This window comes from Apostichopus japonicus, chromosome 5, assembly GCF_037975245.1.
Source record: "Apostichopus japonicus isolate 1M-3 chromosome 5, ASM3797524v1, whole genome shotgun sequence".
Lineage (NCBI taxonomy): Eukaryota > Metazoa > Echinodermata > Holothuroidea > Aspidochirotida > Stichopodidae > Apostichopus > Apostichopus japonicus.
This window is the reverse complement of record NC_092565.1, coordinates 14,388,626-14,414,120: the sequence shown is the minus strand read 5'-3', so window position 1 is coordinate 14,414,120 and position 25,495 is coordinate 14,388,626. Positions and strand designations below refer to the sequence as shown.

Sequence of the window (25,495 nt, the reverse complement as noted above, 5' to 3'; positions counted from 1 at the left end):
CAGGTTGTTAATCGTGTTGAAAACTTATCTTTGCTTTGTTTCACAGTGTTTCTGTTTCTAGGTACTATACAGTACTGTACTGTACAATGTGTACCATGTTGCACAAACAAACAGTTTCTGGGTATTTACTTTGCTCCTGCAGTCTTACATAACTCCAGTCTAGTTATGATAACAGAAAATTTGCAAATTATTCAACTAATTCATGTCACCATGGATACAGCATAGAGAGGTGACATTCAGATCAGTTACAGATTATTATATATTTGATGATTTAGGGGAGTGAATTTAATAGTCACGTTTGCAAAAGCGTGATGTTCAATCGTGCTTCACATTACTGTGAGACTTCACAGTTGTAATTTCAAAGTTATAACAGGTTCTTAATCGTGTTGAAAACTTATCTTTGCTTTGTTTCACAGTGTTTCTGACTTGACAGTGTTTCTGACATAGTGTTTCTGACACAGTGTTTCTGACAGGATAGTGTTTCTGACATGATAGTGGTTCTGACACGATAGTGTTTCTGACACGATAGTGTTTATGACACGATAGTGTTTCAGACACAATAGTGTTTCTGACATGATCCTTAGTGTTTCTGACATGATCCATAGTGTTTCTGACACGATAGTGTTTCTGACATTGTGTGACATGATCCTTTGTTTCTGACATGATCCGTAGTGTTTCTGACATGATAGTGTTTCTGACTTGATAGTGTTTCTGACTTGATAGTGTTTCTGGTCAGTAACAGGGAGGCTGTTCAGCATAGTTTTATGTGATCTATAGTATATATACTATCAATGTAAGTTTTATGTGATCTATTTATAGTATATATACTATCAGTCTAAGTTTATGTGATGTATAGTACAATACTATCAGAGTAAGTTTTATATGATCTATAGTACTATCAATGTAAGTTTTATATGATCTATTTATGTGAGTAAATAGTATATAGTATTATTAGCCTAAGTTTATGCTATCTGTAGTATATATGTATACACTATCAGTGTAAGTTTTATGTGATCTATAGTATCTATACTATCAGTGTAAGTTTTATGTGATCTATAGTATATATACTATCAGTGTAAGTTTTATATGATCTCTAGTATATTATCAGTGTATGTGTTATGTGAGCTGCAATAAACTATACAGTATCTGCAGATTAAGATGAATCTTTATATATTTGCTTGTTTTCTTACAGGTCTCATCCAGTGGCAGATCTGAATCAAACGTATCCTTGAAGGTTTATTTTAAGTTAACAGGTAAGATTACTTCATCCAAATATGATGAATAAATACTATCGTTGAATTTATTGTCAACTTTGTACTGTTTGCTATGGCAATACCCAGATAACCACATGGTAGTTTGTCTTGATGGAATTAGAGTGAGACAAGGTACTGTGACAAAATCTAAATTGCAATGCGGGCTGCAGCATTCTGCAGCCAGGCTGTGTATAGGACATTTGTGCAGTGCTGCAGATTCACACTATACCACACTATATGCTGGTCTGCAGACTTAATCTCTATTTTATTATATATTTGTTTCAGTCGTGTTCCAGGCGATAATTGCTGCAGCTGCTGCAGCTTTTTCATTTCAACACTGACTAAATTGATTTCACTTCCTTGCTTACCTGTCTCTCTACAACTAACTGCACTCTGGCTCTACCGTGTCATGAATGAACTGTCACAATCTAGCTTGGACACTTATCACTTCATTCCGCTAGTACCTGTCTCTTATACCTCTACACACTACTGAATAGAGAGAGGAAGTGACCTCCTGGAGGGTCATTGGGTTAGCCTACAAACTGAAAAGAGAAGCAGTGACCTCTTGGAAGGTCATTGGGGGCAAAGTGCACGAATATATGTTACCAATTTGTAGGCATATATATATATATATTTATATATATACATATATTTTTATATGCGGTCGTTGAGACCTGTCATGCTTTTTTATAGTCAATTTTATCTGTATTATGTACATTGAGAATTGATAGAAATTAAAAAAATACTATACACATATTGTAACACTTTCCTCCGTGAGTAGCCCCGGCCAGCCGATTCAGGGTTCTTGGCCTAAGATGTTGTATTGTAATTGGCCAGAGAATGAAGATGAACACAAAATAAATCCAGAGAGGTGATGGTATTTTTAACAGCGATATATTGAAAAGAAAACTTCTTACAGTAAGGTTAAGTGTCTTGTACTGGATATGTGGTACAAACTTGAGGCTACGTGGCCCTGAAGAGCTACCATCAAGAGTGTCTTTTGTCCAACAGCAACCAGAGTATAGACTGGTCTGTCCCTCCCAGGTAATGCATTATATAAATGACATAACAATACGTGGAAATACCACAAATGATGACTCTACAAGCCCTACAACTTAGCTAAAAACATAATACACAAATACTACAGTGCATTCCTACCATCCCCAAGCAATTGTACACCTATCCCTAGCAAATATCACATGTGTTACATCACAATCCCAGCATAAGCCTGATACCACATGCCAACCCATAGAAGCAGCCCCAAAAGCCATAATCTGCCAACAATTACAACTGGTTTACTTAATGCCAGGAGAGATAACCCAAATATAATTCCAATGGGAGTTAAACTACCACAAAGGTTCCACACCGTCCACACAGAACTCCCATTGCTCCACAACTTTACAGTAACAGCGTACAATATATATATATATAGATATATATATAAATATATATATATATTTATATATATATATATATATATATATATTTATGTATGTACATGTATATAGTCATTTGTAAATATCCCAAACCAGTAAGTCTTTGGGTTTCCATGGTGACTTAGTAACCTTCATTCATCCTGCAGATTTATTCAACCGCCCAAAGTTTAATACTGAATATGATACCCGCTATTGCTAATGAAAACTTATTTTTGGGACTAATTAATCATAGGTTTTGAAACATTCACCATATCTGCCGTTTATAAAGTCCTCAGCTGAAATCGCTGAATCTGGCACGGAGTAAATACTGCATTTTATGTGAAAGACAGTTTCTCTGAGCTTGGAAACCAGTGAAATGATCTGTTTACTTCAATCATTTCTAAGTATTCAACTTTCGCATTCAATACACATAACCTACCTTAAAGCGACATCATCATTTATATACATAACAGACCAGTTTGCAATGGTTAAGAGACCAGCCTACAATGGTGAAGATACCAGTCTGCAGTGGTTAAGAAACCAGTCTGCAGTGGCTAAGAGACCAGTCCTCAATGGTTAAATTAGTCTGCAATGATTAAGACCTACAGTCTAAAATGGTTGAGACCAGTCTGCAATGGTTGAGACCAGTTTGCAATGGTTAAGAGACCAGCCTACAATGGTTAAGACACCAGCCTCAATGGTTAAATCAGTCTGCAATGATTAGGACCTGCAATATGCGATGGTTGAAACCAGTCTGAATTGGTTGAGACCAGTCTTTAATGGTTACAAAGAAGCATGTGTCTGTACGTCATTGTTATAATTAATGCAATTAATTGGAAAACGACATGGCACACTTTGAAAGAGATGATTTTAAATAGGCTGTGATTACAGACATCGTTTTCTGTGAGTTATAATGGAATGCAGAAGACACTCTCTTATCTTGTTGTGAATACTGTGTCAATATATACGGTGCGAGGTTTTAATTGCGATTGTACTGCTTATTGGTTTGAAGTTGATCAATTCCAGGGTCAGCAGTCAAGTTTACCTTTGTTCCAGAGATGCGCTTGACTGGACACATAGTATCAGGGTAGTTCTTTATCACCCATTGACCTATAGACTGATCAAGCAGAGAATAAATACACACACAAATCACAAAACTTGATGCTACCCCCTATGGGTTATACTTTTGTTGCTTTTCTGGTCTGTTTTCTCCCCAAAAATGCATGCAAGAAATGAAGGAGGCCTGTAAATATTTGTGTAATTCTTGCTACCGTGGGAAGTAATTTGTTCACAACAAGAAAGGATAGTATTTCTGATAAAGCTAGTTTGCATTCATGGACTCAGGTGGAAGGTAAGTTTCCTGTGATATTTTTTGCCTTTGTTGAGCTGGGTTGTCGAATATATCGGATATTTTGACCAGTAATATATAGCTTTGTGTATGTTCAGCGTGGTAAATGCTATTATGCATGTGAACAGTTCACAGGCCTACTTGTGTCGTTAATAAGCTTAGCCTGAAGGGTGTTCAGTGTTAAAGGAGGTCTGTTTGTCAGCTTAGATATCTCTCAGTGTTGTATGAAGACACCTAACTTGTCTGAAAGATATAAACTCAAATTACATTAGATCTCTGAAGTTACTTTACATACCTCTCTTAATAACCTGTCTCCAATCTACATCTGCACTTTCATATCCACCTAAACTACATGACTGGAAACATATTTAGAAACATGGACAATTTCAAAGAATACTTAAATGCTCTGTGTCCGGGTGAAATTTGGAATATACAACAAAAAAAGGAAAAAATAGGAGCGAAACTGAAACTGCAAATGTACAAAGACTATATGAAACTTTAAGTTCCAACGTCCAGTCATGTAGGTATCGTTCACTTGGCCAGTAATGCCAAATATTGTAGCATGCACGCACACTACAATAATCATCTTAAATTCAAGATGTTATCAATCTGCAATTTTAATAATTATCCTTCCGAATTGTTTAAATACTAATTGATTAAGATTATCTTTGATACTCAATATTACTTGTTGGGGTTAACATTGGGTGCATGTAATTTGCTTTGGTATTTGTAACAGGCGCTGAATCCTGAGTAAACAGAACGGTGCGATGACACTCGACATTTCTTCAAACAGCTTTTTACTTACATATATATCCTTTCATTTTGAGGCGGCAGAATTGGGAGAATGTGACTTATACCTCCAATATTCTCAATTGTTTTGCTTTTCATCTACAGGCAATACTTATTTCTAATAATTTCTTTGAATGCCAATCTCCCTTTCAAAACTAATAAAGTGATTAAATTGGTTAAAGATAACTTCAGGAACATACGCAAGGTCTAGATAAACATTTTGACAGTATAGACATTTCACTCTCCGTCGCCCAGTCTCATTTCAAACTTTCAATTTGGGGCAAAACTTTTGAAAACAAGAATTTAAAGAAAAGTCCAAAGTTGTATATTTTATCGAGAGCGCTTTTAAGCTTCCACGCTCACATCTTTCAAAATGAGCTGTGTTGTTTCTCTCATGTGTTAGCATCAGACATATATGGCATTGTTTGTATATATATATATTTGACAGGAGGCACGAAAGAAATCAATTTAACTTTACACTTCCTAGATAAATTAGATGGGTAGTGTCTGTGTTCTAGCGCGACTCGTCGTCACACGGTTTATTGATTAAACGATGCCATCGCGATACCAACAGTAAGCATATGTCATGAGAATTAGCGAGGGATATGCCGCTGCTGCCAACATTTTTAAATAAAGAGAATTGATTCTCTGGGCTGTTTTCGTTTTTCCTGGAGAATGTACGAGCTAGAAGCTACATAAATTTGTCATCGTGAAGGGAAGAAAAATTCTCTGTCGTTATCGGTTTAAATTCTCGATCCGCTTTGGATCAGTTCATTTTGTTGACGGTGTTGTATTTTAATTCCATGTCTGGAAAAAATTCTACAGAAAGTGAAAAAAAGTCAGTTAAAATGTTTTTTTTATATTTTTTTAACCAGAATAGATGACCTTTTCGATTGAAAGTGAGGCATATTCTTCAATGGTTGGTTGGTCTACTGTACGTTCAAATATCCTCACAAACTAACCTAAGTAGATGTAAATAGAAAAAATAATTCCTAGAAGTTAATAAGACAAATTTCAGTTTGACTATGAGTTAAAGCCTTGGGTATTTGCATATATGTGTAGGGATTACTGTACGCAAATCTCTAATCACTCTATGCCAGGCACTGTTGCGCTTTCTCATATTAGGTCTGAACCGTGTTTTTGTCTATATCTGTTTTTTGTGTCAAATAAGTAATTAAAATTTGGTTTTAAGTTCTTTACTGAAAAGCAGTAAAGCAGTAAAACAAAATGTGTGCATGATCCACAGATTACAATACTGATTATCAATAAATATTATATTTAATGAAATGATGTGAAAATTGAATTGAATAAGTTGGTTATAAAAAAACCAAACAATATGAGATATAATATCGATATAGGTTATATTTCTTTGATACACATATCTATTTTTGGTTTTCAAAACTATTTAACTTTTAAATAAGCTGTTTACACAAATTAATTACTCCTTGCATTGACTTTGGCAAATTCTATGTACCCCTCTCTCTCTAGACTCTCTCTCTCTCTCTAGTTCCAATCCAATTATTTTACAATTTTGAGAAATTTGCCATTTATGCAACCACATGCATCTAAATCACATTAAGTGTTTATTCTCGCCTGGGTAAGTGCCCGATTACTGACTGGTATAGTTTAGCCATACTATATAGTAAATGACATTAAGAAGAACTGCCTTGATTTATTTATGTGCAACAGTATGTATGGATGACTTGAAGTTAAATAAAGTGCAGGAGTAGAAGTATGAGTCAAAGTATAGTTTCGCTTGTTCCGAGTAGAAGAATATGGTTTAAATCGTAAGTGATGGGAGAACTTAGATTCAGGGGTTTCCCCTGGGATTTCTCCTGTGAGAGGGGATAGCTGGCTTGTGACACTGGAGGGCGCGAGCGTACCTGGGGGAGGGGAGTCTGGGGGCATGTTTGTTGAACATCTAAATGTCAGTCATCCTAACAATAAATTAGATAAAAATGCTGTGCTAAAATAGTCGAAAGAACTTTTATTTTGTTACTATAATTTAGTATTCACAGCTAATTTTTTAAATGTCAGATGATGGCATGGGGTAAAAAAGTTGGATTGCAATCATTTTATATTTGGATTCCTTCTCTGAAACAGTGAGGCAGCGATGTGAGTAATATTTTTGTGAGGCAGTCGCAAAAAAAAAGAAGAGGCAGGCAGCCACTTTACAAAGTAAATACCCTGAGAGGCTTTTGAAAAATGCTCAGAGTATGAGTACAAGTTTCCACAAGGGTGAGAACAAGTAAGAGACAAATTTGTTAATACCAGTACAGACTCAATATACAAGTCAGATATGTGTCGTAGCACAGCATATGGATTGAGAGTGTTGTTGGCTTATATAACCTACAAAGACTTGATGTTTTGTTGTGAAAATTAGTATGTTAGATTCCTGTGTAACGTCCCCCGTAAATCATGTCAAAAAAAACATTCACATTTTAAAAACTACCCAGGTCTTTTTTTTCCTTTATTTATTTATTTTTTAGTTTTCCAATTGAGCTCAGAATGATTAAGATCTATGATTTACGTAACGTCTACCTCTTTAAGTCTTATACATCGTTGAAAGCCTTATAGCAGGCAAGAAAGTTTAGAGGTTCTCGGTGCGAAATGAAGTTTTGGCCGATATCTATCCTTATATATCACCCGAGGGATATAGCAGGGAATTCAGCCAGCTGAGTTCCTTAGAACACCGGGGAGAAACTGCCTCTCACTTTTAGCATAATTTAGAGGACTGACGGGGGTATATTATGCTCTTGTTGTATTTATTTCAGGATAGATATATATTGGCTGTTAACTGTTGCATTGCTGGGGTATTAAGGTTGCTATGGTTTCAGGCTCTATTTGGATTACTTTGTGACTGATCTGATTTTATATTAGTTTCAACATTGTGTTTTTTGAGTAAGTTTGCACAACAAAAGTGTTTAGACACAATTGCAAGTCAGTGGTTTTAAAATAATGGATATTTTTCGTATGGGTGATGAATTAAGTACAGCACAGTAGGACTTTATTTTTAACGACATTCAGGCAAGATATGTGTACGAATGACAAAAAGTATATGGTTTATTAATATGTAAATAAATAATACTACCGTCTGCTTCGGCTAGCCCAGGCTAGCTAGGCTGCTAACCCAGGCTGCTTTGGCTATCCTGACCTACAGTATACGTAGGCTACTAACCCTTGTTTCCACGGCTATCCTATACTGCTAGACAGAGGATTCCAAGGAGTGGACGCACAGCTTGAGCGAACTTCCCAGCCCCTTGAATCGAATTGTGAGTGGACATTGCTTTCCTATCAAGAATGATTCAAATCAATAACCGTTGTCTCGTTTACCTGATTGGAAAGTTGAAAATCCACAACAGTTTGTTACAGTAGATCTTGACTGTGTGGTACATAACTACTTTTTCTTTCTACTGGACATTCCACTCTCAGTGGTATTGACAAATCATGTCTTTGTATGATATATATCTAATAGTAAGGTTTACTTATAGAAATAAGTAAGGTTTCCTAATAGAAATACGAGTTGACGTACTACATATATGCTGAAACCGCACTTCAATTGCACATCTCAACTGGGTTTTGATACGTACAATGGCAAAGTCAGAGGTTTTAAATTCATACATATTTTAATTTCATCAAATAAAAAAATTAAATTTTAAAGAGAGAAAAAACTTTTCAGGAGGTTGTTTATCTATTGCAAAAGGGCCTTCTGTAGATAAATACATGTACAAATTTAGAGGGACATAATTGAACAGCTACAGTTTCCTATCTATTTGTCTATGTGTACTATACTTAAATAAAGGCAGTTTTCTTTCAGTTTGAAAAGAGACCCTGCTAGAATCGAAACGTCTGGCCCTCTGAGTTTTGTACCCGATGACTTTGGTTCGTCTTTTTTTATTCATCTTCATATCATACCATCGGGCCTAGAATTTCACAATTTTTAAGCCGCTTGTCTTGATTGGCCTAACATCCAAGTTGCCACAGGTATTTTCCCCAAACTGCAGCACACATCGATAATACTGTATCGTAGATTGGAGCAGCAGCTACAGGAGGAGGCCCATGTTAGGTACAAAAATCATGCAACGTTTCGATTGACAATTGTTGTTACCAGACTTACCACATTTTTTCAATGTTCTTATAAGCTACAGTATGCTAGTGCCTACAAAATCCACTGGCAATGAGCCAGTTGATAGCCTGACTTTTGAAAGACCTAACAAGTTTTATTATTGACCCGCTCTTTAAATTGTGAATTACCAGATTTTTCTGTAAAGTATATTAAAAGCAACTCTTATCTAACGCTTGTATTGTAAATAACTTCACACATCCCAGTAGAGAGCAATTTCACAAAGTTGGCACATATTAAACATTTGGCTCTACTAAGGTGTCACGGCTTAAACTCAGCTCTCTCATGTTTTTGTCTATAATTACATTTCTTTACGTAATGTGAATCCCAAGATGCGCACCTCGGTAAGCGTAATTAACTTCACCGGTAAAGTATGCTCAATCATGGTCTAACATCCATTTTTCATACATTATAAATCATATTCACCGGAAAGATACAGTATGTCAAACACACCATATCTCTGGCATTTTGGAGCTTTATCGTATAGCATACACCGTAGCGACATGTCTTCTAATGATATGAAAGTGTGGCACAATCTGCTAAACACAAACTTGTGAAATGAAGCAAAATTTGAATAGATATTTAAATGAAACCTTGTTGGCAAAGGAATGTTACCTAGCCTTTCTGTGGTAGTTACAGAAGGGCATATGCCCACAAGTAGTCATAGTGTTCTTATAGTATGATAAATAGAGACAACAGTATCTTAAAATTGTTAAAACTAGTGTAATATAATGTTGACAAGAAAAGAAAAAATGATGATAAATCCTGTCAGTATCTGGAGTGGATGTGGTCTGTCACTTCCCCCTCCCCCCTGCTATCCTTCTCCCTACCACCCACCAAAGAAAACTGTGCAAAACTACATCAATGGAAAAAAAAGTGCTACACATTTTTGGCATCATTATAAGCTGCACATATAAAGAATTTGGGTAAACTGAGGGAAAATTGCAGTAATTTTAAGAATGTTTATGTGGATTTCATTTTGTAGGTTATTTAGTTTTCATTATAGCCCAAGTTTTGTTCTGCTAAAATTACTAAAAGCTGTGCCGCTGTAAGCGACATCTTTAACAATAGTGAAAATTTATCTGACTCCTAGCTTCCTCTACTGCTCCCTTCTCCCTCCCCATTCCTCTCCCCCTCCCCATCTACCCAAATTTAAAATCAGCATCAGAGTCACTGATATAAAGGCAAATGCTTTTAGTATACTTTTAATATTCTTGTCACAGAATGTGCACGAATGACCATCACTTGAACATCTTATATAGCATAATTATGGCGATAAAATATGTTAATTTATCAAGTTGTGCGCGTTGAACATTTTGAATGTAAGTACCTACAACATGTTAAACATTTGCCACTTATATTCTGCATGTGAAAGTCTGTAATATGTTTAAACAACCGACACAGACCCAATTTACATTTTTGTGTTAATGATTTAAACTAAAGCTATTCACTTGTTGAGGCCTTCAACTTACATGCGACCCACATAAGAAAGAAAATGCAATCAATTTTTTTTTAAATAAATTAAGTTGGCAACAGCTTGTACAGTACATACATGAACATGCCTTTTAAACATACAAATTTATTGTGCGTATAATTTGTGTCAGAAATTTCTCTGCTTGCGTGTAATACAGGCCATGCATGTACTTTTACAAATGTCTTTCCTGTCATTTGCAATTCCAACTCAAGGCCGTGACGCATCTATCTTCAGATTCTATCCTCTTCCTTGGCGACTATACTCTAGGTCTTAATTTTAGATCAAATTTGAATTTTCCTTAGATTAAATTCAATTGCCTGCCAGTTTTTTCGTAGAAGCGCCTTAAAATGTTTTTTGATCAGATTTTGAAGGCCAGACCCTGTGACCGTCTCTGTTGTAATTGTACGAGGAGATGCATGTTCGACAAAATTTGATTTAAAAGCTGCGGTTTTGAGTTACAAATCGTTGCTTTTGTGTCACTTTTGAGCAAGTCATGTAAATATATATACATTGCCTGGATTCATCCCCTTTTCTATGAGAGAGATCTTTTTGTGGATGAAGGCATTTGGAATGTTTGTGTGTATATAGAACTGTTGATTTAAACTATTCAAAGTGAGTATTAAAATGTTACATGGAAATTTTGTGTCCCACACATTCACTGTAATGTATAGTCTTTCATAAATTGTCATTGCCAAATCTTTGAAATTTTAATTAATTAAATATTAAGTTTAATCTCTGTGGTTTGGAAAAAGTTCCGAGTATGAAGAGGATTACAGATGGTGGTGGGGGAGGGTGGGGAGGGTGGGGGAGTTGGTTGCAGGTGGAGGAAACAGGCTAGACTATGATGAGTGTGTTTCCAATTGTCTCCTGTTGCATATATTGTTCAGATGAATATTTACTTACCCTCAATCTTACCACAGATACAACATAAAGAGAGCAGGAAGAAATAATATATATGGCTTTATACTACTGTATACTATTATATATATATTAGTTAGTTGGTTAGTTTTATTGCCTTTCAGGCTTTCAAGAGTGGAGAGATGTCAGTGGCAGATGCCAGAATTTAAAAGGGTGGGGGGGGGGGGGGAGTTTTGCCCTGCGGTCGTTGAAGCTGACTGGGCCCAAGTAGAGGGTGTCATACAAATATTTAATGTGAAATGGTTCATTTTGAGGCATGTTTAGGTATAAATAAGGTCTATAATTCAAATTACTACTTTTTAAAGTTTTTTGTGGGGGTTGAGAAGAGGAGGTGTCCATGGCCCATTCTCGCACATCTCTGGATCCACACTACCTGGTGGCTGACTCTGGAAGGAAGAGTATTAACTTGAATTAACTTGAATAGAAGCACATAATTTACTTTGTTTCTCTCTTACCTGTCCCCTATATATACTGTTTACACTCTAATGTACGATTTCCATAAACTGTTAACATTCTTGCACTGTGACCCCCAATGACCCTCAAAGAGGTCACTGTATTTATATACTGCATGCACTCTAATGTACCATTTCCATTGACTGTTAACATTCTTGCACTGCGCCCCCACGTCCTCCCCCTTCCAAATCTTCCATTTCAGAAGCCTTCACTGTTTTCTAGTGTGCAATTTTCATCTTTTCCTATCCATAAATACCCAAACCAGTAAAGTTTTGGCTGTTTTCTATGATCATTAAACTTCCCATTTGTTTAACAAAAACATTGGATTTGCATAAGAACATTGAGACCTGGAAAAAAAATAGAAAAGGTTTTTTGTCTGGGAAACAGAAAGGTTCAGCGAGTGGTATGATTTTTATTAAATTGGCCATTTTTAGTATGTCCCTCGATTCTTGGGATATTTAGATATGTACATTGTTCTTCTGTTGCGAGCACGTTCAAATTCCTAACTATATCTGTCCTGATGCCAGTGCTACTGTGTATATACAGTATGTAATGGTCCCCTACCTAATGCCTCATGATATATATCCATTCATGCATGGTAAACATGGCACTGTGTGAATTTACTCCTCAAAGCGGACATGCTCGCGGCTCTTCATTGTAGTTCCCATACAATAGTCTTTCTGGAAAGGCTTTACATTTCCATTCAATTTTGGTGTGAAATTTGACAATTTTCTCCTTGTCAAAATATTTGGACTTTATATATATGAAGATGTGCAGAAGTCCTGAGGGGCTTCCCATCTTTCAGTGTCTGCAAATTGGAGCAGTATTTAATAGTTAGGGTACACACGTGTCAGCATTTATTATTTCTAGTCTTCATGTTTCGTGGATTCTGGGTAAGTTGATATCCAAGTTAACAGGTTTCGTATAGTGGGTTTCTGTCAGTATTTTATGCATATTTACACCCTTGTAAGCTGGGCAGATAATATTGCACGGTTCATACAGAAAAGACGAAAGAAGATAAGGTAAGAAGATTTTAAGCAAAAGGACAAAATATAGAAAAGGTACAATATATAGATACAATGTTAACCTATAATTGGAATTAGCCGGAGGTGTGTGAGCTGAAAACTAATGGTTACCTTTGAATTAGATTTGGTGATGTGAGATTTACACTGTGCTAGAAAATATAAAGTTCACTCACGAAAAATGAAATGTGACAATTTAAGTCACATTATGGATTTAGTTCTATGTTTGAAATTTAAGTTTGATTCCTTATTTGAACTTTGAATGCACAAGGAATGTTATGTGCATGACCAGTCATGATCTGGGTGTGTACTGTATGTGTGTGTGAATCTATGTACATGCTGGTATCTGATTGGATTAAATGTAGTATCCCCCTATAAATTGTTTGTTGTCGATTTAACCTTAAATCTGATTTCTGACTTGTATTTTGTTTACCTGTGGGGGGGGGGGGAGGGGAGAGTTTGGAGTGCATTAAACTAATATCATATGTTAGGAAAACAGCAGTAAAATGTCTGAAGCCTTCTAAACAGGATTTACAGTTCTTTGGCTTAACTATGTCGCTGATAGGTATTAAGTAAAGTTAGTCATAGGGTAATTACCTTATTGTTTTTGGTGGAGGTCATTGGTCATGAGAGGTCAACACAGATGAGGTAAGCTGCGTACCATTGCACTGTATTATTAGAGAACGAGCACAGAATATGTTATGAAAATGACTGAGATTATGAGTTTAAAATTTGCCAAGAATATTGCCGTTGCAGGACTTCCCATGCAGTAAAGTTGGAACAGAGAAGTGTGTACCCATGTGACAGAAGAATTGGGTGAGATAACGAGTGGGGGGGGGGGTGGGATGATCGTAAGATTTTTATGTTCAGTGTTTGAGCTATAACTGTATATAGCTAGATTTACTTGGCAAGGTAGGAGAGGTAGTTATTGTAAGATTAACACGAAATCAAATACTGTCACTCATCGATAACTCATCAAGCAAGAATTTTGAGAGTATAATATTTAGTCGCATGTCCTAAAAGGAGACGTTCGGGATTAATAGCATGTATATAGCCTCTATAAAGTGTAACGAGATACAAGATAACAAAGTGAAGTTGAGTGAAATAGAGTAAATATTACAGTGGAGGATCATCTCAAGGCTCCAGCTGAGTGATGCAAATAAAGAGGTAAAGAAACCGAAATGCAATGAACAAGTCTAATTTTTGAAAGGTGATTCCAGTTCACAAATTTAAAACAATTGCAGGATAAAAATCAGTTAACCCAAACAAATCAATCTCGATGGCACCAGGTTTATGTGTTTTCAACCGTCCTAATCTGATCATAAACACTCTTTTCAAAGCTTGTAGAGCGATACAATTCCACCTTCTTTTTTTTTCCCTCATCGTATCCGATCGTCTCGGTCTGACAGGCTTTAAAAAACAATCCGTTGAGAGAGACAATAAAATCTTGGTTAATGGATATCCATAAAGATGGTATATTGGTTTTTAAGTGACCGGTTGAGTAGTGTTTTAGCTGATGTATGGAATCTAAACACGTACTGCCAAAATCACTGTTTAACCTGCTATAGTACGCGATTGATGAAACGGCCAGTGGGTAGGGCATTCAGTTAAGGGGTGGGAATGGAATGTCTGGGGTGGGGGTGGGGGGGTAGAGGGGATAAAGAGACTCAAGAAGGACTGAAAAATGAATGTAGTGCAACAGGTGTATCTAAGTTCAGATATGTTCAGATAAGATACCTTACAAGTACATCTTACACAAGCAGCAGCTAAGTTGTTGTATGCATAGAGTATAAACTGATCTAGGTTATACCTTGCACCAGTTGTCATAACGACAAACTTAACCGTGCAACAGCCAATGGTATAACACCAATTTTTATCGGTCGTCTGAGCTAGCTGGCGACCAAGTTCTGTTCTGATTACTAAAATCACATTTGGAGCTTTGTCCTACACTGATGACTAATTATCTTCATTAAATTCAGATTGCAGTGTTACTAACAATCTCCAATTCATCACCCATGCACCATCACCCATGCATCATCACCCATTCATGATCACCCCCATGCATCACCCATTTTGCAATCCCAACTTACTTCACTTGCTGGTAGTTGCATCGTGAAAACCCTCCTGATCCCTGGAGTATACTCATGTATTCATTCAAAGGATCTCCCATTTAGGCTTGATCCTTTATTCCAGAAGGATCTAATCGGTAATCCTTGTTCCCCTTATCCTCCATAATAAACTGACAGTCCACCACATCTTTGTAATGAGTGTATTGTGCAGTACTGTACAGGGTGAGCATCGGACAAGTTTATACCGCACATCTTAGCCAGATGAATTCCTCCATATGGGAAAGATCTGATCGCTATTTAACAATTCTTGGCTGTACTTGTACGTCATTATAATCAGGCAGTTTGGGTCATCCGTTTGTTTAGCTTCACCTCTTAAAACCCTGATCTCTGTCATATTGTAGATTGCTTATGGCATACTCATCCTCCCGAGAGCTCATCAGCATCTAAACAGAGCCTGCCTCTAAGAAGATAAGATGGATCAGTTGTAGCGTTAAGATTAAACTGTGTGGACTTATTAGACGCTGTATCGGTGCATGGGCAACGGTGTTTGACCTTTCCTGCAAGGGAAGCAAAAAATGAATCCCAAAAAAAAAACGCCTTCAGAAATCCAATACTAATTAAGTTTAGCACTAGTTGGCCAACTACCTTAACTGTAGCCAAAGGGTATAGTGTTTGGAGCGATTCTTCTTCTTATGTTTTGACGTTGGAGCGAAGTCTTCTTGCGTTTAGTTCGTAGTTAGTGACAATAACTCTAGGGGCACCCCAGAGTCCATTGAGAGGCAAGCAGTTCCTCCCTCTTTTATCGACATCATCAAAATGTGCTTAATTGATGTCTTCCTTGGGGACTTTGTTAAAACGATTTAAGGGGCTTTTGAAGAAGTCTATAAGTTCTTGAGAGGTAATATTTGGAAGAATTTATGCAGATCATATCTGTCACAAGGTTATCTCTTTTGAATAAAAAATATCATGCTGCATTTTTTGGCTTGACGTACAGTAACTTGCAAAGTATGAGTAAAATGACTTCTACCGTAAAATTAGTTCAGGGTTGTCTGTAGTTATCAGATGAACTGACACCAATTAATGAAAAATGAACATTAGTTCTGTGCGTGATTTATGATGCTAATTTCAGTTTCCTCAAATTATTTTTTGCAGTGAAAATATTTTGCAAAATTTTTATAAATAACCCCAAATAATCAATGACCATTTCAGATTTTTTTTTTCCTTTAATTTTTTTTTAAACGATAAGCTATGAATATAATATATATAAGTACCCTTTTTTCTAATTGTTTTGTCATCTCTATGCTAGAAATTTTTAAATATAAAATCCTCCAAATGATCAAATATAGCTGTATCGTATATGTCACTGCAAAGGGAAGAACAATTCAAACAACAATTTCGTTTTTCCAATCGAGATTAACTCTTCATTACATTCGTACTCTACATACAATTTGAACTTTATCATTCATGATTGAATCTGACACTACAGGATGTGAAATAGCTACAACTTCTACAATATTATTTGGTTCAAACCATTTGGCTTCCCGACTGAGGAAAAATTTTTGTGTCCCAAATATCTAATCTAATTATCATCTTTGGTTGAAATTTGTGAACATTTGAATTTTAATGCCAATAAATTTCATTGTTCCTGGTGCCATTTTTTGGTATATTAACTGCTGCAAAAAAATAGGGGGGATGGGAGAGGGGGCGTGGTAGTTTGTAATATTATGGACTTTGCCTTCCATTTGTCATGATGAGGACATGTTTGGAATAAACTTATCCAATCAATCCTAGACTTTTATATGATAGCATTAACAAGTTTTGTTTACCTTACAAGTTAAGCGTGATAATGAAGATGAGAACAAAGATAGCACAGTAATGAATTATGTACGTGTATATGGCAAAGTTATTGAATGTGAGATGTAATAGAGAGGATTATAACTGGGAAATAACACAGCTTACTGTTGTCACTGTATATATCCAAGGTTTGCTGAAGGATAGATGAAGGTCTTCATCGGACTCGTCCTACCAATCATATTAAAGCTGATGACTTGGACTATTGTGGCATTTGCACCACCATGATCGTGTTTAAATTTTGAAATAGAAGAGGTGGCATATAGGTTAGCGACATAGCAGCTGACCCATGTGTCTACTCTCATTGTGTCATTGTCCTGTGTCACCTACAGACTTTTAAATTGCCATAAACCACATTATTTAAAGGCATTGAAGACTCGCCCCAAACCGCGTGCCGCCCTCTGAAAAATCTGAAAAAAAGTGTAGTTTTCTTCTTGTCACTACAAAATGCAGACAATAATGAAACATGATACCTTGTTATCTTTAATCTAGACCTGAAATGTCCATCGCTGCTATGTACACTGTGTTGTGGGTATTGACCGTAGCTGCATGTATTGACTGTACACTAGTGTCTAATTACCGACGGTAGCAAGCTGTGTGTATTTTCTGGGATCGATGGTGGTGTCTAAAACTTCTGTTACACCTCATTCGAGACTAGGTCAGATTACCGGCATCAGACATTTCTTTGTGCGCGAGTCTTCACTCCCTTTAAACCTCCTGATTTTCACACCATTGATAGTAATTATTTTATACTTTCCAAAAATCCTACAATACCCAGATCCAAAATGTTCATATAGATGCAAAATGTTGACAATTAAGTCATGTTCTTGGCATCGTAAGGGAATTTCCTCAAAGGAATTTAAACCTTTCAGACAGTTGCACTGGATTCTAAATATAGCATCTTTATTGCCTCCTCCAGACTCATCCAAATAATCTCACAGAATTGCATAATTGTTTCTCATTTAACCATTCTCAATCTACATACCTATGGGAATGATGAATGGATGAGTATAATAAACTGTAACGTACCCTCAGGAAATTTATTTTTGGAAATTTTTGTTTAGCATAATTTTTAACGAGCAAAAAGTCAGGGACAAATAGTGATAGGCTATATTCCCTAACAGATGTGTTGTGTGAATTCAGCAATGTATTAGATAAAGTTGTCAATACAATTCCTTCAGCAATACCTCTCTCCTCAGCATTTCACAGATTAATTTTAAAAAGCACCGGTACATTGATCTCCTAGTCTATTGTGTTCAACCTACCCACGGTCACTCACTCGCTCAACGAGTCCAGTGACTACATATATACAGGAAACAAGTCGACCGCCAATATTTCTTTTTTCCTTTCCTGTAATATCTTTTTGTTTCCATGAACTTTATAAATAGCTCTCGGAAGTTGCATGCTCGAGCTTATAGAAAGAAAAGAACGTCTGTATTGATTCTGTGCTGGTCTTTCTAATTAAGAGCCACCAGTATTGAACCAGCAAAAACTTTCACAACTTTGGATGCCAATTCACTCATACGCCTGTAATTTTTATCTTCATATATCACCGTGGCTTTTATAACCAATTAGTCACTTTCAAGGATGCAATAGCGGATGCCGTCCGCAAATGTGGCTTTTTGTTTCGAGGTTTGCTGATTGAATTTATCTCTCTGTTGTAAAAATATCAAAAGTGATTATGTATTTAATTTCTGTCCTCTTTCAAGTTCACGTAGGAGTTTCCTATAACTTTTATAGGGAAACGATTACGTAGGGGAAATTATTCCTTCACACATCCATGCAGTTCTCGGATGACATGTACCATGTGTTATCGCCATGCCTTTACAGTAGGCATGTGGGTGGTGTTAAAGAAGGATCGAATGGTCACATTTAATTTTGTTGAAAAATTTCTTTTGCAAATGCAGACTGTTTCATCAGCCAAGCGTACAGTAGGTCTGATATTGTTACAAGGTTTTGGCATGTCAGCTTGACAGTATTTTTTGTGTTCCTCATTTGTTTTAACACAAACTGTTCTGTATCCAAGGTTACGTTATTCAAGATTCACCAACTGCAGTTGCCATCCATGAGGTTAGGAGCTTAAAGCTCATCCCTGACAATGTTTCATATGCTGGTGTGATGACTGTGCGAGCAAAACAGACGGAACGTTTTAGAAAAGTGTAATTTTGTCAAGATTTCAAAGTGAAATATTTTCTTTTCAGATACTGAGAGATTACCATTGTATTTTGTTCTACTTCAAGATAACTGTGGACTAAAAAGTTGTGATTGCTGGAAAGAAAAATCATTGGGGGGCTAAATTCTGTAAAACCTAATAAATTGGTACGCCACTTTTTCATTTTAATCAACTCCGTGTACTATTGTAACCTTTTTGTGTGAGCGCTAGGATGTTATCAATATTTTCCTTCTGAGAAATGTGTATTGACTATAAATAACCGTATCATTTCTCTCCACAGATCAAATTATCGCAAGAAGCCAAAACGAGAGCTGTTAAGGAACTATACTACATTTTCAGAACTCGTCAGCTAGCATCAGGACAATGGCAGCTCATTGGGGTGGTATAGTGGCCATTGCGCTCTTCTATCTGTTGATCTTGACGGTCGGGCTATGGGCAGCCAGAAAGACAAAGGGACAAACTGACTCGGAGGAGGTCATGGTCGCCGGTAGGAATATAGGAGTTATCGTCGGCATTTTTACAATGACAGGTGAGATTTTACCTCTTTCATCCACGTAGGCATGCGTTTACTTTCGGGATCAGACCCAGAGCTTTGTGTTCAACAGTAAAAGAAATTCAAATGGTTTTTATCAGATCTGTGCTCTGTCATCGATCAGAAAGTTTGTTTACAAGAGCAAAAAGGGCAAAATTTACCTAAGCTGTGTGATGTGAAGTGCTAACGGATTATAGTATGAGGTCAACACTGATCCAGGGTCAACCCTGAAGTATGTTTATCTTACAAGTTTAAAACTATGACAGGGCCTGATTGGCATATACACTTTACTTCTGACCGAAACCGTATGGTTCAACACTGCGATCAGGATAAACGGAGATATAGATGACTGTAACCGCGGTTTGAACAATTGTTTAATGTCAAATTTGCTTCTTTGCTTTATGAGACGCAGTACGTTGATTGTCAAGAGTTGTTTGTAACATTATGCGGTTCTTAAAACAGTAATATCTGCCTCGTTGCTTCGTGCACATTGAAAAAAAACACAAAGGCTGCTGCATATATCATCTTAACTACATTATTAATGCATGAACTTCTCATATTATTTGAATTTGCGTGAATGTTAGTGTTTACTAACTCGCAATGTCTAAATACATACTTAGAATATTGGGAATACCTGAACCCAACCTCAATTTTTGCAGCATTAATCCTCGGATATCGTAGGATCCTATATGCGCAGTTACGATTCCTTGCAGAACATTGTCCGGGGAGCAGATCCATAGTCCGATTGAAAGAGAGAGAGAGAGAGATTTCTTGCTCTGCAGTCGTAAATTCAGTTGTCCAAATTTATTATGCTTCAGACACTTAAGTTTCTAATCTAGGCTGCCGCGCTGCCTAAATCTCATATTTCGTCGACTCTGACGTTTTTGTTTTGCTTGACTGAATTGGCCCCGGTGGGTTGTTTGCCAGCTTTTCCCTCATGGGTCAATTATTGAGGTCTTAGTTTAGAAATCTCATTGCTATAAATTTTTGTGTAGGTTGCAATCTCGGTGAGTTATAATTAAATTTCGTAAACTTGGGTTCGAGACTGAACAAGGACAGGATTTCGGAATAAAAATGTGAAGGCGAAAACAGTTGGAGGTTTATCTGCAAATATTTTGTCGAGTAGGGAGGGGGGGGGGGGGCTTTATGTCAAACGATAAAAGCCAATGGGTAGGATTTTATGTTCAGCAGTTACATATGAAGCAGTAAAGTGTGAAATATAGCAGTTGTAGAGGTATAGGGAAGTGGATTGGTAAGAGTAGTGAAAGTTAACTGAATGCGTCCCTCATTTAAACCAATTCCCGCCTCCCACTTGCCCTTTCCCTTTCTCTTCTCCCTCATACAGACCCCATCTCCTCTGGTATCTCCTCTGATATTATGCAAATTAATTAATTATTGTGATTTTTAAAGTTTAATATAGAATGTAGTGCATAATCATTATTGCAGACCTTGCCAACCTCTCTTTCACAAAAATAGGGAGATTAAATATTTCCCATCCCCAACAAAATCACAACATAAGAGGAAGATGATGATATTCCAGGATTTAACAGAATTTAGATAAAATATGATAGCAATATGTAAATAGCAACATAGAAACATTTTGGAGTTATATTCACATGTTGACCATCTCTACAGTAATATAGACTAACTAAATATTCTCAAGAAGGGGGAAGGGAAGGGGGAGGGGATGGGGAGGGGTTGTAGTAGAACCTCTCAGTTTGGTATTGTCAGCTTTGCCCATCTAGTTGGATTCGATTATCTCCTGATGCTAACGGCCTTTGACTAACTTCTCATGACAACTTGGCCTTGAAGCTAAGCCTAATCAGTGAATGTACTTTTGTGGTTTATATGTTAAGCCAATATTTTTTTGTTTATTTTTTGTTTCGTTATCTTCTTAATTTCCTTTTCTATTTATTGTCAAAATGGATTATCTCCTCAGCTGGATTATCTCCTCAGCTAGATCTCCTGGTGGTTGAGTGGAGAATTGGGGAGACGTTAATTTAGTTTGCAATGGTGGTAACAAGGATAATTGTTAGTAGAGGGCGCATGTCACATCAAAGATATTACAAAAATATCAGTCCGATAACGTGGAAAACTATAAATGCAATATCATCCATACTTGTGTTTAAGAATGTTTTATTGTCACTGCATGGTAGAAAAGAAATTTATATACTCCCGGTTCTGCAAAGCCCATCTCTCGCTACTATACAGTTGGATGTACCTTGTATCTTTCCTTTGTTTTTACCTATGCTACCATGCATATGCAAACATTACATATAAAATAGTAAACATCTAGTTAGAGAAACATTTAGGTCTTTATGTAGTAATGAGTGAACTAAAAATTTCCCCCCTTCCCCCCCCCCCCCCGAAAAAGATCCCCTCGCCCAAAGCAAAGAAAACTTTCATTACTGTTAGCTAGCTTTTCAGAAGCTCTCTCCCTTTACTTGCTTTGATATTTATGCTCAAAACACACTTCTTTTCCTTGACAACCAAGCCATTCAGCTTGAGTAGAAATGTCAGATGACTACTGTTTCTTGTGACAATATTGAGTTTTAAAAGACAGCAATTAGATAAGTCCTTGAGTTGATCAGTTTATTTTATAAGGGCATACATCTTATCAGCTAGTACCTGTCCGTGTCCTGTCAGTTGCTACCGTGGGGAGCCTCAGCTGTACATATATGAATTTGGCTAGGATGGCCGGAGTTGCAGTACAAAGTTTTTTGACAAGGTGACCTGCAATATTAGTTTGTTGGTTTGTGTTGTAATATCTTTGGACTGTAGTTCAAGTAAACAATGGAAGCACAAACCTGTTCAGCTTAGGAAGTGTACTCTTCCTGTGTGTAGTGGTATGATTTGGTAGTGACCTCAAATCCTTAGATTCATGGTTGGTATTAAGTAGTAATTTGAACTATGCATTGAGGAAAGGATAAAAAATCCAAAAGCACTTGCAATATTACTCATTTTGCAAACTACATGCAGGAAATACTGTGCTTGAAACGGGCATGATTCCAAAAGGGTTTAGAGTTTAGAGTCCTTTTTAACCAGAGAGAGTAGTTGTACTGCAGTTGTTTTATGAGTGAAACCGAGAATTTTGCGTACTTTCTGGATATAGCAGTAGTATTGGCCTATACTAGGCCCTTAAAAACTGTGTTTGTGATACTGATGTATTGTATTGACTGATAATCTTCCATAGTCAGTTCCTCTACTTCTCTGGGTTCTTCTAGTCCGAGCTTGTAGCCATTTATTTTTGTGGTGGGGGAGGAAGGAACAAATTTTGGGTGATGTTTGCCCTGGGGTGGAGGCGGCTAATAGATGCAGAATGGTGCTATCATTTTGCAATCATTTTAACTACATTTGTGACGTATGGTATTTCATATTTAGCATGAGCAATTAGATGTAAGTTAATTGGTAATCTTACATACAGTCACATACAGTCCCTATACCATACTTCCAATCCCCCACCCCCCCCCCCCCCCTCATTTCTGTAGTCATGTCTGTGGAATCATATTTCCTGCTTTAAAGTTTACCACCTTGTTAGAATGTGTGTATAAATAGTGCAATTGAATTATTATAGTAACTGTCACTATATGAGGGTGACTGCATGATAAACATGTGTTTCTTAGCATACATGTCAGTAAATTTCATAAACAGATTACATATATATCTACTGTGTACACTCTTAAGTATGTTGATAGATTTTAACATGAGGGTGCCCGAACACTGACTAACAACTTCACTGACATTGCTTACTAAATTAACTTAATTGATAAAAACTTTCATAACTTTCTTTAAAGTTCCCTTCTGCCAGGTTATTTAATTAATTTCAATGTTATTAACATCTATATAAATGACATAAATTTAAAAACGAGCAGCTAGGAGTCTCATGGTGCAAAAGGGTACAAAGAAAGTCAGCTTGAATACATATATGTTGATATGATATTATATGTTGAAACATATTTCTAAAGAAGTGCAGGTGACATTGATAAAATCATTCATGCAAAATGGAGGACACTGTACTATTTTGCTCATGTAATCAATAAACATAACTATTTTGTTGTTTAATGGTAAGACTGTCAGAAAGTTTGGTACCAGATGTACAGTACTGTACTGCAGGGAACCTTTAAGCTTATAAGAGAGAAAGAATAGTCAAGTATTAAATTGTTTGATATATATTTGAGTGCTAACATTGCAGTACTAATTAACAATAATAACCCAAACATTGTTTTAATCTAAAAATGAATATAAGAAACCTATTTGCTGGGTCTTGAAAGTCCTGGAATTGTGAAGTTTAGTCAGGGAAAAATGAGAAAAATCCTTGTTTAATGCTGACTTGGTTTCATGATTTCGTATAAAAAGTGTATGGGGCTGTTAATGTTAGATAAATATATATATGCACTTGTGACTTTTGATTTAATTTCCAATTTAATGATAGCTGGGTGTATTAAAAGCACACTGAACATATTGCAAGAGTAGCAACTGTTAGGCTTACTACAGTGTAGGTGGTAGTCTAAAAAATTATGTCCTCATGTTAAGCTTCACAGTAAAAAAAACTTGAAAATCTAATAAGTTGGAAGCATGGGAACCATACATATGCAATATAAACCTCCTTACCTAAGTATTGCTTGACTTTGAACATTTGGAAAATTGGTGACCTCTGGGGTCAGATCCAAGAGTCAAGACAATGTACAAGATGCAATTAAGAGAATTAGTACAGAACAATAATATTGCTCTGTGTAGTTGACACTAGTTTAGATCTGAGTACAGGGAATAAGGGATTTGCCAAATCTGATCGTCTATTCATTAAAACCAGTAAAGCATAACAACAGCTCCTTTAGCTGTCTTCCCCAGTATGCAAATTAGGCAGAGCTTAGTCTGAGGAGATTAGGGTACTTATACAGAGTGAACAAGGGCTTGCTAACTACCTATTGTTAGGATGACAACAGGCTTAACTTATTAAGGCTATTGGTCATCAATTCAAATAGGACTCCTTTGGAACAGCATTGATATATACTGTTCTGGACAATCTGAGTTTGTACAATAATGCATCATATGGCTGGAACTGTTCAGAATTATAGGCTAAATATAGGCCTTTAGTCTAATGTCATATAGCCATGTTAGAAGTGTTGCCCTAGGCTACAGCATTGTAACTCTCATTTTAACTGATGTGACCTCCACAGGGTTTGAAGAAACCTTTCTATTCTTCACTCTATATTTTCAAATAGCATTTTGTCAATTGCAACAACAACAAAATCATTTATCATATTGAAAATCTACCAAAGTTACTTACATAATACTTTTACATTTGCCTTGATATATAGCAAACAGTTTCCTCCCACACACACAATTAACATTTAATACACTGACCAGTGTTTTATAGATGGTATATAACTGCCATCAAAACCCTGGCTATGGTTTATATGCTCCTTGCATTAGATACAACCACCACGATTTTTTGTAAATAATGTGGAATTTATACAAATTATTTCTTGCTTTGAAATGCTGTACAGATAAAAAATGTCGGTCACATGCAGGAAAGGGTAGCCAAATATAAACTGCTGCAAGAACGTAAATGTGATTGAATTCCAATTATCTCAAAACACAACTGCAATTTTTCTTTCACCTTTGTGAGAAAAATGAGACATCAGTCACGTTTACTGTACAGTTTGATATGTGCCTCTGGATATATACTTTCGTGACAAATGAATTATTAATCGGAGAAACGTGACTTGAAATTCTACACTCATGGTGTAATGTTCTTCCAAATATTTAGGAGAGAGGAAAGAAGTCATTAAAGAGTGGTCTTGTGGCACTATATAGATTCTGAAGCACCCCCCCTTATCCCCTATTGGCTACAGTATATGTTTGCTCATTAAGACACCTGTATGGTTTACTCTGTCCGTCTATTCGATGCTTCTCTCTTATAATTGAGACAGAGAGGATGGTGATAATACTAGCTCAGTCTATTTGAGGCCACTTTAGAAGGTATCTGTCGACTGAATGCAGAAATAAAAGACTTGACTAATATTTACCAAGAGTAAACCATGATGGCGTTTTGAATAAGTGGCCTGTTGATAG

The 25,495-nt window shown here is 36.5% G+C and overlaps 1 protein-coding gene across 9 annotated transcripts in view; it reads left to right on the top strand.

Moving 5' to 3' along the window:
* Positions 1 to 25,495, top strand: part of LOC139967760 (high-affinity choline transporter 1-like) — a 76,338-nt gene that overhangs the window by 35,395 nt on the left and 15,448 nt on the right. Inside the window, exons 3-4 of one of the 9 annotated variants that reach the window (XM_071971818.1) lie at positions 1,193 to 1,253; positions 19,169 to 19,417. In XM_071971818.1, coding sequence (XP_071827919.1) covers positions 19,252 to 19,417 — 166 coding nt within the window. In that variant the 5' untranslated portion in view covers positions 1,193 to 1,253; positions 19,169 to 19,251. The other 8 variants (XM_071971825.1, XM_071971827.1, XM_071971824.1 and 5 more) reach the window with 8 other exon arrangements.